This window comes from Rhinatrema bivittatum, chromosome 11 (genome assembly GCF_901001135.1).
Source record: "Rhinatrema bivittatum chromosome 11, aRhiBiv1.1, whole genome shotgun sequence".
Classification (NCBI taxonomy): domain Eukaryota; kingdom Metazoa; phylum Chordata; class Amphibia; order Gymnophiona; family Rhinatrematidae; genus Rhinatrema; species Rhinatrema bivittatum.
Window position 1 is genome coordinate 101299285 of NC_042625.1, and position 16898 is coordinate 101316182.

At 51.8% G+C, this 16898-nt stretch overlaps 1 protein-coding gene across 6 annotated transcripts in view; it reads left to right on the plus strand.

Annotated features, from left to right (window-relative positions):
- The window catches only part of S100PBP (S100P binding protein), a 28067-nt gene extending 23392 nt beyond the window's left edge, over positions 1-4675 (plus strand). For all 6 annotated transcript variants that reach the window (XM_029619151.1, XM_029619148.1, XM_029619150.1 and 3 more), the window contains one exon: positions 3726-4675. In XM_029619151.1, the coding sequence (XP_029475011.1) occupies positions 3726-3858 (133 nt within the window). In that variant the 3' untranslated portion in view covers positions 3859-4675. The remainder of the gene's footprint in view (positions 1-3725) is intronic.
- Positions 4676-16898: the final 12223 nt, after the last annotated feature.

A 16898-nucleotide genomic window follows, 5' to 3' on the forward strand; every position in this document is an offset into this window, starting at 1 on the left:
AAGGAATTGGAGGACATGATCCAATCTTTGGGAGAGAACAAGGTTCATAAACTACTGGAGGATAGGCCCAGGTCAAGCGGATCGTTTACAGCTCGGGCTCAGTTCCGTGGTGGTAGGCGACCTCGACCGGCGCGGTCGGCTGGTTCGTCCCTTCACCCAGGGTCCAACAGACAACAGTCATGGTCTCAGACCTTTTGAGGCAGACGTTTTGGCAGACCAGGTAACCCTCCGTCGACCACGGGGGCTAAGGCCTCACAATGAGATACTGCCGGTCCATTCCTCAGTACCCATTCCTTAGTACCAAGTGCCAAGCGTGGGAGCCAGACTATCGCTCTTCTTTGAGGAATGGACCAAACTAACGACGGACCACTAGGTCCTCACCGTGATAAGTCAAGGTTATGCTTTAGATTTTGTACAGCGTCCTTGGGACAAGTTCCTGATCTCTCCATGCACGTACTGAGAAAAACGAGAGGCTGTACAAGGCACGCTCCAGCATCTTCTGCACTTGGGGGCGATAACACCGGTTCTGTCTGCGGAACAACACAGGGGCCACTATTCCATTTACTTCATAGTCCCCAAAAAGGAAGGAACTTTCCGACCAATCTTAGATCTCAAAAGTCAACAGATGTCTTCGGGTACCACGTTTCAGAATGGAGATTCTTCGGTCAGTCATCGCCTCCTTGCGACAAGGAGAGTTCCTGGTGTCTCTGAATGTCACGGAAGCATATCTCCATATCGGCATCCGGTTGTCACACCAGAAGATCAAGTTCTACATTCTGGGAAATCACTATTAGTTTCGGGCTCTGCCTTTCTGACTTTCCACTGCTCCCAGAACGTTCACCAAGGTGATGGTGGTGGTTGCAGCGCAACTCCGGAGGGAGGGCTTGCTAGTGCATCCCTACCTGGACGATTGGCTGATTCGGGCGAAGTCAGAGGCTCTGTCAGGCAGCTATCAGCAGCGTGCTACAACTCTTGTGATCGCTCGGCTGGGTGGTCAATCTTGCCAAGAGTCGTCTGGTCCCTTCGCAGTCTCTGGAGTTCCTGGGAGCCCTGTTCGACACAGAACAGGGGAGAGTATTCCTCACCATGGAACGTGTAGTCAAGCTTCAGGGTCAGGTGAGGGACCTGTTGTCCAAGCGGATGCCCAGGATGAGAGATTATTTGAAAGTCTTGGGATCCATGACATCCACTCTGGAATTAGTACCCCGGGCCTTCGCTCATATGCGTCCCTTACAATCAGCATTGCTGTCCCGCTGGAATTCTGTCTCAGAACAATTTCACCTACTGCTTCCGCTTACAGACTCCGTGAGAGTCAGTCTCGACTGGTGGCTTATCTCGGAACATGTGGACTTCCCCTGGTAATGCCCGACTGGACGGTTGTCACCACGGATGCCAGTCTCTCCGGCTGGGGAGCGGTTTGTCTGGGAAAGTCGGTGCAGGGGCAGTGGTCAATCAACCGCTTGGAGACCAGAGCCATGGCTCTGGCATTGCAAGCCTTCCTCCCCTCCTTCGGGGGAAGTCGGTCCGGGTCTCGTCAGAGAATACAACCACGGTGGCCTATATCAATCGCCAAAGAGGAACCAAGAGTCGCCTGGTGGCGATGGAGGCGCAACAGTTGATGAACTGGGTGGAACATCTCGTCAGCATTGCGGCATCTCATATTGCCGGGGTAGACAACATACAGGCAGATTTCCTCAGTCGCCACATCTCGATCCCGGAGAGTGGGAGTTGGCTGACGAGGGTTTTCAGCTCATCTGCGAGCGCTGGGGCACGCCATGCATGGATCTGATGTCCACATTCAAGAATGCCAAGGGTCCATGATTTTACAGTCGGCACAGAGACTCAGGAGCCGAGGGGGTCGATGCCCTGGTACTTCCCTGGCCAACGAACATCTTACTGTACGTGTTTCCTCCCTGGCTTCTAATAGGAAAGGTGATCCGCTGAATAGAGCTCCATCCGGCAGAGGTGATTCTAGTAGCCCCGTAGTTGCCGAGGTGTACCTGGTTTGCGGATCGGCTGAATTTGTCAGCCGCGGAACCTCTACGGTTTCGGAGTCCACGGTTCTTCTTCATCTAGGATCCGTCTGTTTGGAAGAGGCGGATCGCTTCTGTCTAGCGGCATGGCTTTTGAGAGGCAGCAGCTGAAGAATAAAGGCTATTTGGACGCGGTGGTGGCCATGTTGTTGAGGTCGCGAAAACAGTCTACTTCCCTAGCTTATGTCAGAGTCTGGAAAGTTTTTGAAGCCTGGTGTGTGGATCATGCAGTGGATCCTATGCGGGCGTCTGTATCTGACATCCTAGGATTCCTTCAAGCCGGTCTTTCTAAAGGGTCTCTTGTAGTTCCCTCCGAGTACAGGTTGCGGCGCTTTGTTGTCTCCAAGGTAAGGTCCATGGGGTAGCACTGGCGTTGCACCCAGATGTGGCGTGCTTTCTTCGTGGCTTGCTTCGCCATCCGTGTCCTTCCTGGAATCTCAATTTGGTACTTTTGTCCTTGTGTGCACCGCCTTTTGAGCCTATAAAGCGATTGACGCTGAAGGAGGAGTTTTTGGTTGCGAATTCTTCGGCCTGTTGGGTGTCTGAATTGCAGGCATTGTCGTGCAAGGAACTTTTCTTGCGGATTTCCGATTCAGGTGTATCCTTGCGGACGGTTCCCTCCTTTCTCCCAAAGGTGGTGTCTTCCTTTCACTTGAATCAGTCAATTGAGCTTCCCTCATTCTCGGATGTGGACCAGTCGGATCCTGTGGCGAAGGATTTACGGAAACTAGATGTCCGCAGGGCTCTGATACAATATCTAGAGGTTACGAATCCTTTTCGTGTATCGGACCATCTCTTTGTGTTGTGGAGTGGTCCGAAAATAGGTAGTATGGCCTCCAAGACTACGCTAGCTTGCTGGCTGAAGGAAGCTGTCGGTTCCGGGTATTTACTGTGTGGTAAGACTGTACCGGTGGGGCTTCGTACCCATTCTACGAGGTCACAAGCAGCTTCTTGGGCGGAATGTCATCAGGTCTCACTCCAAGAAATTTGCAGGGCGGCCACTTGGAAATCCTTGCACACTTTCGCTTGGATGTTCAAGCTTCCGATTCCGGGGGATTTGGAGAAGGGGTGCTCCGTGAGGGCCTCTCCGGCTCCCACCCTCGGTACGTTAGCTCTGGTACATCCCGGGTAGTACCACGGATCAGTCCAGAGCCCCGCCCTATCGCTGTGTACACTAAAGTAATGGAGAGTCCGCTCGTATAAAGTTTATTTGTCTGGCTATTTACCCTACATTATCGCTTATTCTATTGGTTCTGCGAGTTCTGTTCCTAGTTGGGGATGCTAGTTAGGTGTTTAATTTAGTTTTGTTCCATTCCGCTTTGACATTACATAAGACTGAGGGACTGTGGCTGGCACCTTGGTATATATGGCAGGGTTGTTTTGAAAAACTTCACTGTCTCCATCTGCTGGAGGGGAGGCAAAACCCAGGTGTCTGGACTGGACTGATCCGTGGTACTACAGGAACGAAAATTATCAGGTGGTAAACTAATTTTCCTTTGTGTGCTTTTTCAAAAAGAGTTTGGCACCCATAGGCAGGAGACCAGGGTTTGGGAGGCTTTTGCCTTGGGAAATCAGAGCAGCAGAATTTGGTTCCTATGTGGCTTATTCCTAAATCTGACCCTGTTCCTAGCTGGAACTCGTTCTTATCTGTGCTGGAGTTATTGCATGCTGGCATGTTCTTTCTTCTCACAGGAGCTATCCAAGGTTCTCGAAGAAGTTGCCAAACAAGTGGAACCTAAAGCAGTGGGTGAGCCGGAATGGGGGCTACCAGCGGCGCTTCCAGAGCCTGGCTGACCGCTTCCAGCGCAGCTCTGTCCTGAACTAGTTTCTGTTCCTCATTTGTTTTTATAATGACGTTTGATGTACTTTTACTATGTTTATTTATGAATCATAACATTTGTTAGCAGTGTGCTGCTGGTGTGATGGGATCAGTTAGGCCAGAAACCAATTGCTGCTGCTGTTGAGGGTCAGTGGCCTTTGCTGGAAAATTGAGCCTGCAGTGAGGCTCTGTCCTGGATAAGCAATGGCTAACTAGTGCTTTTTTAATATTTTGGTGGGTGGGGACCCCCACGATCTTTTTGTATTTGATAGCAAGGCTTTCAGCTCCTAGTGCTATTAAGCTAGTTCTTTGTTTCTGTGGTATAGTCACCTCTCTTTTTTTCAAGACTCTTAGTGCTTCCTGCTGTGGGTTGAAGCAGGGGAATGCTGTCTGTTTGGGCCTCTGGTGCACTTCTATGAAGGGGCACAGAGTGAAGGGTGAGGCTGGCACAGTAATGCCCATTGAAGCGGGAAGGTCTGAATTGTTTTCTGCACTTTATGAGCAGACTCGGGCTCCTCTGGAGAGAGAGAGAGCGAGCGTGCATAAGCTCTTGCACAGACTGGGAAGGCTGGCAGGACTTTTCTTCCTGTACTAGCAGTGACTGAAGCACATAATCTGCTGCTTCTCAAAATAAGTGCTGGTTAAGCTTGCATCTTGCCATCTTAGCAGCTGAGTAGCTGGAAGGATGCTAGCGTCTCCTTCCTCCCAGCATGCAAATCAGAAACCCCTGCCCTGCTCCTCTCTCCAGTGGCACCACAAGTTCAATTTTATTGTCTTGAGTTGGCACTTTATCAGTTTTGAGTTATAAATGTTTTGCACTTGATGTTTGTTTGCTTGATTTATTCTGCTGAAGGGACAGATCCTCGGCTGTAGCACCTTTCTGGTAGTTGTTCTGTGACCAGGAGCTGTATTTTGGAGGTATTGAGAATACTGTCATACTTGTAAACTGGCCCTTCCTCATCACAAGCCCTAAAGTCCCTCTTAATACGGGATTTATCTCTGAGCTGGAGATACAGAGTCCGTCTGCTTTATCCTTGGCTGCAGGACGAGGGCAGTATTACCAGCTATTCCCCCCCCCCCCCAACTGAATACGTCTTCAACTGTGACCACATTTACAAAAGTACCTTGACAAGCGAGGGCCACCAAACTGGGCTAAAGTTCGAAAGGAGCTGATACAGTCATTCAAATGCCACCACAAGGAAGCATTTTCCCATCCTTTGAAAACCTCAAGCAATGAAGAGCTGTTCTGGGTGGAGCACACCCAGCTTCCTCCTGTATGTGAGAGCTCATGTGCACACTGAGAAAAAGCAAAGACTGTTCCCTATATCAGTCCCTGCCTCATAAACCCCAGTGCCACCTGCGGTCCCTCATTCCCTGTACCTACCCGGATCAGTCCCTGCCTCATAAACCCCAGTGCCACCTGCAGTCCCTCATTCCCTGTACCTACCCGGATCAGTCCCTGCCTCATAAACCCCAGTGCCACCTGCGGTCCCTCATTCCCTGTACCTATCCGGATCAGTCCCTGCCTCATAAACCCCAGTGCCACCTGCGGTCCCTCATTCCCTGTACCTACCCGGATCAGTCCCTGCCTCATAAACCCCAGTGCCACCTGCAGTCCCTCATTCCCTGTACCTACCCGGATCAGTCCCTGCCTCATAAACCCCAGTGCCACCTGCGGTCCCTCATTCCCTGTACCTACCCGGATCAGTCCCTGCCTCATAAACCCCAGTGCCACCTGCGGTCCCTCATTCCCTGTACCTACCCGGATCAGTCCCTGCCTCATAAACCCCAGTGCCACCTGCGGTCCCTCATTCCCTGTAGGTACCCGGATCAGTCCCTGCCTCATAAACCCCAGTGCCACCTGCGGTCCCTCATTCCCTGTAGGTACCCGGATCAGTCCCTGCCTCATAAACCCCAGTGCCACCTGCAGTCCCTCATTCCCTGTACCTACCCGGATCAGTCCCTGCCTCATAAACCCCAGTGCCACCTGCAGTCCCTCATTCCCTGTACCTACCCGGATCAGTCCCTGCCTCATAAACCCCAGTGCCACCTGCGGTCCCTCATTCCCTGTACCTACCCGGATCAGTCCCTGCCTCATAAACCCCAGTGCCACCTGCGGTCCCTCATTCCCTGTAGGTACCCGGATCAGTCCCTACCTCATAAACCCCAGTGCCACCTGCGGTCCCTCATTCCCTGTAGGTACCCGGATCAGTCCCTGCCTCATAAACCCCAGTGCCACCTGCAGTCCCTCATTTCCTGTAGGTACCCGGATCAGTCCCTGCCTCATAAACCCCAGTGCCACCTGCAGTCCCTCATTCCCTGTAGGTACCCGGATCAGTCCCTGCCTCATAAACCCCAGTGCCACCTGCAGTCCCTCATTCCCTGTAGGTACCCGGATCAGTCCCTGCCTCATAAACCCCAGTGCCACCTGCGGTCCCTCATTCCCTGTACCTACCCGGATCAGTCCCTGCCTCATAAACCCCAGTGCCACCTGCGGTCCCTCATTCCCTGTACCTACCCGGATCAGTCCCTGCCTCATAAACCCCAGTGCCACCTGCGGTCCCTCATTCCCTGTAGGTACCCGGATCAGTCCCTGCCTCATAAACCCCAGTGCCACCTGCGGTCCCTCATTCCCTGTACCTACCCGGATCAGTCCCTGCCTCATAAACCCCAGTGCCACCTGCGGTCCCTCATTTCCTGTAGGTACCCGGATCAGTCCCTGCCTCATAAACCCCAGTGCCACCTGCGGTCCCTCATTCCCTGTACCTACCCGGATCAGTCCCTGCCTCATAAACCCCAGTGCCACCTGCAGTCCCTCATTTCCTGTACCTACCCGGATCAGTCCCTGCCTCATAAACCCCAGTGCCACCTGCGGTCCCTCATTCCCTGTAGGTACCCGGATCAGTCCCTGCCTCATAAACCCCAGTGCCACCTGCAGTCCCTCATTCCCTGTAGGTACCCGGATCAGTCCCTGCCTCATAAACCCCAGTGCCACCTGCGGTCCCTCATTCCCTGTAGGTACCCGGATCAGTCCCTGCCTCATAAACCCCAGTGCCACCTGCAGTCCCTCATTCCCTGTAGGTACCCGGATCAGTCCCTGCCTCATAAACCCCAGTGCCACCTGCGGTCCCTCATTCCCTGTAGGTACCCGGATCAGTCCCTGCCTCATAAACCCCAGTGCCACCTGCAGTCCCTCATTCCCTGTAGGTACCTGGATCAGTCCCTGCCTCATAAACCCCAGTGCCACCTGCAGTCCCTCATTCCCTGTAGGTACCCGGATCAGTCCCTGCCTCATAAACCCCAGTGCCACCTGCGGTCCCTCATTCCCTGTAGGTACCTGGATCAGTCCCTGCCTCATAAACCCCAGTGCCACCTGCGGTCCCTCATTCCCTGTAGGTACCCGGATCAGTCCCTGCCTCATAAACCCCAGTGCCACCTGCAGTCCCTCATTCCCTGTAGGTACCCGGATCAGTCCCTGCCTCATAAACCCCAGTGCCACCTGCAGTCCCTCATTCCCTGTAGGTACCCGGATCAGTCCCTGCCTCATAAACCCCAGTGCCACCTGCAGTCCCTCATTCCCTGTACCTACCCGGATCAGTCCCTGCCTCATAAACCCCAGTGCCACCTGCGGTCCCTCATTCCCTGTAGGTACCCGGATCAGTCCCTGCCTCATAAACCCCAGTGCCACCTGCGGTCCCTCATTCCCTGTACCTACCCGGATCAGTCCCTGCCTCATAAACCCCAGTGCCACCTGCGGTCCCTCATTCCCTGTAGGTACCCGGATCAGTCCCTGCCTCATAAACCCCAGTGCCACCTGCAGTCCCTCATTCCCTGTAGGTACCCGGATCAGCCCCTGCCTCATAAACCCCAGTGCCACCTGCAGTCCCTCATTCCCTGTAGGTACCCGGATCAGTCCCTGCCTCATAAACCCCAGTGCCACCTGCAGTCCCTCATTCCCTGTAGGTACCCGGATCAGTCCCTGCCTCATAAACCCCAGTGCCACCTGCGGTCCCTCATTCCCTGTAGGTACCCGGATCAGTCCCTGCCTCATAAACCCCAGTGCCACCTGCAGTCCCTCATTCCCTGTAGGTACCCGGATCAGTCCCTGCCTCATAAACCCCAGTGCCACCTGCGGTCCCTCATTCCCTGTAGGTACCCGGATCAGTCCCTGCCTCATAAACCCCAGTGCCACCTGCAGTCCCTCATTCCCTGTAGGTACCCGGATCAGTCCCTGCCTCATAAACCCCAGTGCCACCTGCAGTCCCTCATTCCCTGTACCTACCCGGATCAGTCCAGACCGTGGGTTGAGCCTCCTTTCCAGCAGGTGGCGAGAGACTACAACTGAAAGGGTGTCCTATATGAGGACAGAGCCCATCCTGTAACCCTTCAGTATTTGTCTGTCTCCAGCAGGTGCAGCAGCTCACCCGTCGGTCTCCTGATTTCGGCTAGTTAGCCGGCTATCCTTCTATTTCTTTGGATCAAGCAAGTACTTATTCTTAGTTTGTTTGATTGGCTCTTTCTTCTTTTCAAAAAAAATAAAGTAGATCACTTAGTCTTTTTCTTGTGCAGGAGACAGTGCCGTCTCCTGGCTCTTGCCGGCCTTGGGGGGGGCTTCGCCCCTTGTGCGGAGCATAGCCTGAGTCCGTGTGGGGACCGAGGCTGGTGGTCCAGTTCTCGCCTTCCCCCTCCTCTGGCTGCAGAGGGGGCTTAGAGCTCCAGTGCTGTGCTCAGTTTAAAAAAAAAAGTTTAAAAGTTATTTATTTAACTTTCCCAGCACTTGTAAATTATTTTTTATATTTTTATTCTTTGGTGTTCAGGGGGCTTGGACCGGCAGCCAGACAGGCAGGAGTCAGCAGGTTTCTCCCCTGTTTCATTCCAGCCGGCAGGCTGCCTTCTATTTTTACTTTTTTTTGGCTCAGAGCGGCTCCTCTCATGCCGTGGCCGGCAGCCTGCCTTCCTTGTGGGCTGCCCTCTTCGCGATTTTCGCGAGAGGGACTTTGCTCTGCCTGCCTGCTGGGTGGGGAAGGGCCCCTCCTCAGCAGGGCAGGCAAATTTAGCCCGGGGCTTGCATCCCCAGCGCATGGCCAGGCCATTCCCGGGTCGGCAAAGCCCGGGAACAGTAGCCATCTTGTATTTTTCGGCAGTTCCCATTTCAGAGCTGTCTGGGACTGGGGAGCCAGATTTTTTTGATCTACCCACCGATTTAAGCCCCGAGGCCTCCCAAGATGTGGTCCCCCCCCCCCCCCGGGAAATCCAGGACCTGCTTTTCTCCGGATTTTGTTGTCCTCATGCACAGATCCTATTCAGCTACCCTGCAGGAGGAGGGGGAAGCCCCCCCTCCGCACCGTTGACTGGTGGCCCGGCTGCAGAACCCCAGGGGTCTCTTCGGGTGCGGGTGGTCCCAGGTGAGACCACCCCCCCCCCCCCGGTGGACCCTGTACTTCCGGACCCTGACCCTCTTTCTGATTCTGCTGCTACTCTCCCTCCCCTGGAGGGGGACGATCCCAGGGTCCTCTGTATGTTCCAAAGGGAGGAGTTGGAGCCCCTCATCCCCTTTGTCCTCCAGGAATTGGGGTTGGAGGGACTCTCCGCAGATACGGCCTCCTTACCCAAAAATATGGACCCGGTCCTGGCGGGACTCATGCACAAGCTATTGCTCCTGCGGGAATGGGAGGCTCCTGAAGCGGGACGGGGTGGGGCGTGCAATGGACAAGCTCTACCCCCTCCCGGAGGAAGGTTTGGAAATCCCTCAGTGGACTCCTACGTCTCCGCGGTCACCAAACACACTACTATCCCTGTGGAGGGATCTACGGCCCGGAAGGACCGCAAGCTCGAAGCGCATATGAAACGCATTTTTGAGGTCCTGGCCCTGGGGGTCCGTGCGACTGCCTGCAGCAGTCTCATGTTGCACTTGACACTTCTTGTGACCTTGGGCAAATCACTTTACCCTCCATTGCCTCAGGTACAAAAATTTAGATTGTAAACCCTCTGAGGATAGAGAAATACCTACAGTACCTGAATGGTATATAAAAAAAATAATAAATAAAAAATAAATAAAAATAATGGAACAAAGTCCGCATGGCTTTACCCAAGACAAGTCTTGCCTCACAAATCTGCTTCACTTTTTTGAAGGAGTTAATAAACATGTGGATATGGGTGAACCTGTAGATGTAGTGTATTTGGATTTTCAGAAGCATTTGACAAAGTTCCTCATGAGAGGCTTCTAGGAAAAGTAAAAAGTCATGGGATAAGTGGCGATGTCCTTTCATGGATTACAAACTGGCTAAAAGACAGGAAACAGAGAGTAGGATTAAATGGGCAATTTTCTCAGTGGAAGGGAGTGGACAGTGGAGTGCCTCAGGGATCTGTACTTGGACCGGTGCTTTTCAATATATTTATAAATGATCTCACTCACGACGAGTGAGATAATCAAATTTGCAGATGACACAAAATTGTTCAGAGTAGTTAAATCACAAGCAGATTGTGATAAATTGCAAGAAGACCTTGTGAGACTGGAAAATTGGGCATCCAAATGGCAGATGAAATTTTAATGTGGATAAGTGCAAGGTGATGCATATAGGGAAAAATAACCCATGCTGTAGTTACACAATGTTAGGTTCTATAATAGGAGCTACCACCCAAGAAAGAGATCTAGGCGTCATAGTGGATAACACATTGAAATCATCGGTTCAGTGTGCTGCGGCAGTCAAAAAATCAAATACAATGTTGGGAATTATTAGAAAGGGAATGGTTAATAGAACGGAAAATGTCATAATGCCTCTATCGCTCTGTAGTGAGACCGCACCTTGAATACTATGTACAATTCTGGTCACCGCATCTCAAAAAAGATATAGTTGCGATGGAGAAGGTACAGAGAAGGGCAACCAAAATGATAAAGGGGATGGAACAGCTTCCCTATGAGGAAAGACTAAAAAAGTTAGGACTTTTCAGCTTGGAGAAGAGACGGCTGAGGAGGAATATCATAGAGATCTTTAAGATCATGAGAGGTCTAGAACAGGTAAATGTGAATCAGTTATTTACTCTTTCGGATAATAGACTAGGGGGCACTGCATGAAGTTAGCATGTGGCACATTTAAAGCTAGTTGGAGAAAGTTCTTTTTCACTCAATGCATAATTAAACTGGAATTTGTTGCCAGAGGATGTGGTTAGTGCAGTTAGTATAGCTGTGTTTAAAAAAAGGATTGGATAAGTTCTTGGAGGAGAAGTCCATTACCTGCTATTAATTAAGTTGACTTAGAAAATAGCCACTGCTATTACTAGCAACAGTAACATGGAATAGACTTAGTTTTTGGATACGTGCCAGGTTCTTATGGCCTGGATTGGCCACTGTTGAAACAGGATGTTGGGCTTGATGGACCCTTGGTCTGACCCAGTATGGCATGTTCTTATGAACTTCTTCAGTCTCTCAGCTGGGTAGTGAATGTCGCAGAGTGTCATGTCACTCCAACTCAGTTCTTAGAGTACTTGGGCGCTCAGTTCGACACTCAGGGTGTAGCTTTTGGAGGAACGTGTGATCAATCTGCAGAATTGGATTCGTAGGTTGTTGCAGTTACAAGTTCCTAAAGTGTGGGATTATCTACAAATTCTAGGCTCTATGAGTTCAACCTTGGAATTGGTTCTCTAGGTGTGTTTTCCATATGAGGCCAATGCAAAGGGCACTTTTGGCGCATTAGAAACTGATCTCGAAGGATTTTCACTTGCTGTTACCTCTCGAAGGTGTGGCCTGGGACAGTTTAACTTGGTGGCTTCAGACTTCCAACCTTCTTTGTGGGATGGACCTTGAAGTTCCAGACTGGGTGATAGTCACCACTGATGCCAATTTCTCTGGCTGGGGAGAGGTTTGTCAATATCATTCAGTCCAGGGTATCTGGTCTGCGAGAGAATCTGTATGGTCTATCAACTGTATGGAGACCAGGGCGGTTTGTCTAGCACTGAGGGAGTTCTTGCGGTTAGTAAAAGGACACTCAGTGAGGATTCTTTCTGGCAATGCGAGGACGGTAGCGTATATCAATCGGCAGGGCGGTACCAGAGTCAGTCAGTGGCTCAGGAAGCACGAGTCTTAATGCGTTGGGCGGAGACCCACCTCGAGGTGATAGCTGGGGTTGAAAATGTTCAACTGGATTTCCTAAGTTGGACTCGGTTAGATCCAGGTGAGTGGGAATTGTCAGATGCTGCGATGCAACTCATCAGGAGGCGATGGGGGTCTCCTCACGTGGATTTAATGGCAACTCGTCACGGTTCTTCAGTCGAAGGCAACAACACGGGGCCAAGGGGGGGTTGACGCTGTAGTTCTGCCTTGGCCTCAGGAGGTACTTCTTTATGTATTCCTTCCTTGGCCGTTAGTGGGCAAAGGTGTTGCGCTGCATACAGAAGCATTGCGGGGAAGTGATTTTGGTCACTCCAGAGTGGCCGCGGCATCCATGGTTCGCGGATCTCATCAGCTTAGCGGTGGATGGGCCGATTCGTTTCAGTCATCTTCAAGGTCGTCTTCGTCAGGGTCCCATATTTTCAGACCAAGTCACTCACTTTTGTCTAGTGGTTTGCTTTTGAGAGACGGAGGTTGAGGCGTAAAGGTTATCTGGAATCTGTGATCACCACCTTAATACAAGTCAGGAGGTAAGCCACTAATCTGGTTTGTTAGAGTATGGAAGACGTTCGAGGCCTAGTGTGCTGCTCATGGTGTCCGCACCCTCCAGGCCTCGGTTTTCAATATTTTCTCCTTTCTGCAGGACGGTTTTGCTAAAGGTTTAGCCCCCTGAGGGTTCAAGTATCAGCCTTGGGATGCCTTCGTGGCAAGATCGATGATTCCGCTATTTCAGCTCATCCAGATGTTACCAGGTTTCTCAGAAGAACAAGGAATTTGAGGCCTCCACTCAGGAGAATTTGTCAATCCTGGAGCCTTAGCTTGGTCCTCGGAGGGTTGTGTGTGGCGCCCTTTGAGCCTCTATGGAGAGCGATGCTGAAGGACTTAACTCTCAAGGTAGCTTAATGCTCTGCTAGGCGGATATCAGAGTTGTAAGCTTTGTCCTACATAAGAAATTGCCTGTCGGGATCCTTTCCTCCAAATTTCAGATTCGGGGGGTTATGTTTTATGCCTAAGGTGGCTTCCGCCTTTCCTATGAAGCAGACAGTCGAGCTGCCAGCCTGTCCATCGGCAGAGGCATCCATTCCACATGCAAAGGAGCTCAAGCAGTTGAATCCTCTGTGGGCTCTATTGCACTGTCTAGAGATGACGAATGACTTCAGGAGGTTGTTTTGTGGAGCAGCATGAAACGAAGTTGCAAAGCTTTGAAAGCTACTATTGCACGCTGGTTCCCTTTCCCCTGCCATCAAAGCGGGGAGTGATGTTACAGTTGTGCCAAAAGCATTGCCTGTTAAGGGTAGTAACTGCCGCTCCATGCAGGGGGACCTATAATACTGTAACAGTAAATGTTCTGCTTTCTTTAATTTTTTAAGACTTAATCTGCTGGGTAATCTGTGTTAATCTAATAAAATCAACTTGGTCCTCGCTAAGTACGGTTCTCGTGCTTGTAGATGCTTTATGCATTTTGACGAATCCCTATCTCGGTGGATTTATCCTTTTAGTGATCTCCACTTTGTTTTGGAGATTTTAGTATCCTACACAGATAGAAGGTAAAGTTTGTCTATCATTTCCACCACGTCGCTCACAAAGATATTGAAGAGAACCAATCCCTGTGGCACTCGGCTTAACACCGCTCTCTCTTCAGAGCAGGTTCCATTTACCTTCACACGCAGTCTCCTCTTACCACATAATAGGAATCTCAGAGATAGGGTGGAAAGAGTATAAGCAAAGGGACACTGATGTGCCAGGCTATAAATTATATCTACATGTCAAGGCAGGGAGAGGGGTGAGCCACAATGCACTGTGCAATCAGACATTCCTGTGTATCTATCCTCTGCCTGCTGGAGGTGATGAAATAGACTGGGAAAGGCAAATAAATGTGGCAGCACAATAATAATGGGAGATTTAAATTACTTCAGTATTGATTGGGCCAATGTCTCATTGAGACACGTTAGAGAGTTTAGGTCTCCTGATTCTGCCCTCCCTCAGGCAGGGCTCAAAACACCCCCACTCCCTCCATCCTGATCCTATCCTTGAGATTCAGGCTCCAGAACTGAACACAGTACTCCAGTGAGACCTTACCAAGGACCTGAACAAGGGGATTATCATCTCCTTTCTCTTTCTGGTTATTTCTTACTCAGTATTGTGACCCCTACCACCTCCCCTGCTATTCCAGTACTGAGACCCTCACAAGCTCTGCCAATGCACCTCACTCCTACCCTGCAGCACCTCCTGCTATTCCAGTACTGAGACCCTCACAAGCTCTGCCAATGCACCTCACTCCTACCCTGCAGCACCCCCTGCTATTCCAGTACTGAGACCCTCACAAGCTCTGCCAATGCACCTCACTCCTACCCTGCAGCACCTCCTGCTATTCCTCTACTGAGATCCCCACACACAGCTCTGCCCATGCACCTCACTCCTGCCCTGCAGCACCCCCTGCTATTCCAGTACTGAGACCCTCACACACAGCTCTGCCAATGCACCTCACTCCTGCCCTGCAGCAGCCCCTGCTATTCCAGTACTGAGACCCTCACACACAGCTCTGCCAATGCACCTCACTCCTGCCCTGCAGCACCCCCTGCTATTCCAGTACTGAGCCACACACACACAGCTCTGCCAATGCACCTCACTCCTGCCCTGCAGCCCCTCCTGCTATTCCAGTACTGAGACCCTGACACACAGCTCTACCAATGCACCTCACTCCTGCCCTGCAGCACCCCCTGCTATTCCAGTACTGAGACCCCACACACAGCTCTGCCAATGCACCTCACTCCTGCCCTGCAGCACCTCCTGCTATTCCACTACTGAGACCCTCACACACAGCTCTGCCAATGCTCCTCACTCCTTCCCTGCAGCACCCCCTGCTATTCCAGTACTGAGACCACACACACAGCTCTGCCAATGCACCTCACTCCTGCCCTGCAGCACCCCCTGCTATTCCAGTACTGAGACCCTCACACACAGCTCTGCCAATGCACCTCACTCCTGCCCTGCAGCACCCCCTGCTATTCCAGTACTGAGACCCTCACACACAGCTCTGCCAATGCACCTCACTCCTGCCCTGCAGCACCCCCTGCTATTCCAGTACTGAGACCCTCACACACAGCTCTACCAATGCACCGCACTCCTACCCTGCAGCACCTCCTGCTATTCCAGTACTGAGACCCTCACACATAGCTCTGCCAATGCACCTCACTCCTGCCCTGCAGCACCCCCTGCTATTCCAGTACTGAGACCCTCACACACAGCTCTGCCCTGCAGCACCCCCTGCTATTCCAGTACTGAGACCTCACACACAGCTCTGCCAATGCTCCTCACTCCTGCCCTGCAGCACCTCCTGCTATTCCAGTACTGAGACCCTCACACACAGCTCTACCAATGCACCTCCCTCCTGCCCTGCAGCACCTCCTGCTATTCCAGTACTGAGACCCTCACACACAGCTGTACCAATGCCCCTCACTCCTGCCCTGCAGCACCCCCTGCTATTCCAGTACTGAGAGCCTCACACACAGCTCTGCCAATGCACCTCACTCCTGCCCTGCAGCACCTCCTGCTATTCCAGAACTGAGACCCTCACACAGCTCTGCTAATGCACCTCACTCCTGCCCTGCAGCACCCCCTGCTATTCCAGTACTGAGACCCTCACACACAGCTCTGCCAATGCACCTCACTCCTGCCCTGCAGCACCCCCTGCTATTCCAGTACTGAGACCCTCACACACAGCTCTCCCAATGCTCCTCACTCCTGCCCTGCAGCACCTCCTGCTATTCCAGTACTGAGACCACACACAGCTCTGCCAATGCTCCTCACTCCTGCCCTGCAGCACCCCCTGCTATTCCAGTACTGAGACTACACACAGCTCTGCCCATGCACCTCACTCCTGCCCTGCAGCACCCCCTCCCCCTGTGCTGGGATGAAAGCATGCGACAAGCACAAGGGAGTGGTAGGGATTGCTGCCCCTGTCCTAACCGGATATTAATCCCAGGGACTGGTCAGAGCTCTGAGCTTGCCCCTTCATGTTACCTCCAGGTAGGATTATTTGGCTGAGGCTCCTCTCCGTTCAGCTCTTTGCAAGGTCTCAGCATGAGCAGGGTGTGTAACGCTCTGTACTGGGGGCAGCTGCTCATCCTTCCGTCTGCAGGTTTTCTAGGGCAGGAGGTTGTCACCTGGAGCATCCTTGCAGCCTCTGCACAGGTCCATGGAAGCAGCTCCTAGCCATAGGCTTGGAGTGAGGGGAAGCTGCTTTGATTCCATAGGAAAATGTCACAATTCTTTGTACTTATGCATAAGAGCAGAAGCTGCTGCCGTGTAGATTTAGTTTTTATTGACAGAATAGAATATGAAATTGATAGACAAGTCACAAACAGGATGTGCTCCCTGACAGTAATGGAGCTGGTCGGAGGACACTTTTGGCCAGTCCTGGCTTTTGAATTTACTTCCCCTGTGGGATGGTATCTTACTGTATTTTTACCATCTCATCACTATGGATATCAGGGTGGTGGCACATCCAGGACTGGCAGTCTCCATGGGGACTGGGAATTACATTTCCTGAAGAGGAGGCAATTTTGTGACCTTCCAGAAAGTCTTCCTGCTTAACTCAGGCCCCTAAAAAATGCAGCTGTCATGAGTGAAATCATAGGCCATGGATTAGCTATGGCGCATACTCTCCTCCTATAGAAAATGGCATGGAAGGGGGAAGATGAGGAAAGGCTGGGCTGAGAGAATTCAAGATCGCTCGGAAAGCCCTGCCAGCTTGAAACGGTCCCCCTTCCCCGATGGGCAACTCTGCCAGCTTCCTTCATGTCCTGCTGTGGTCACTTCACTTCCTCTTACCCTTTGGTTTTGCAGGGAGAAGACAGTGATGTTGCCAATTAGGTTTTAACAAGTAATGATGATATTGGCTATTTATTTTCTCTTCTGCTATTGGCTGATGAAAAGC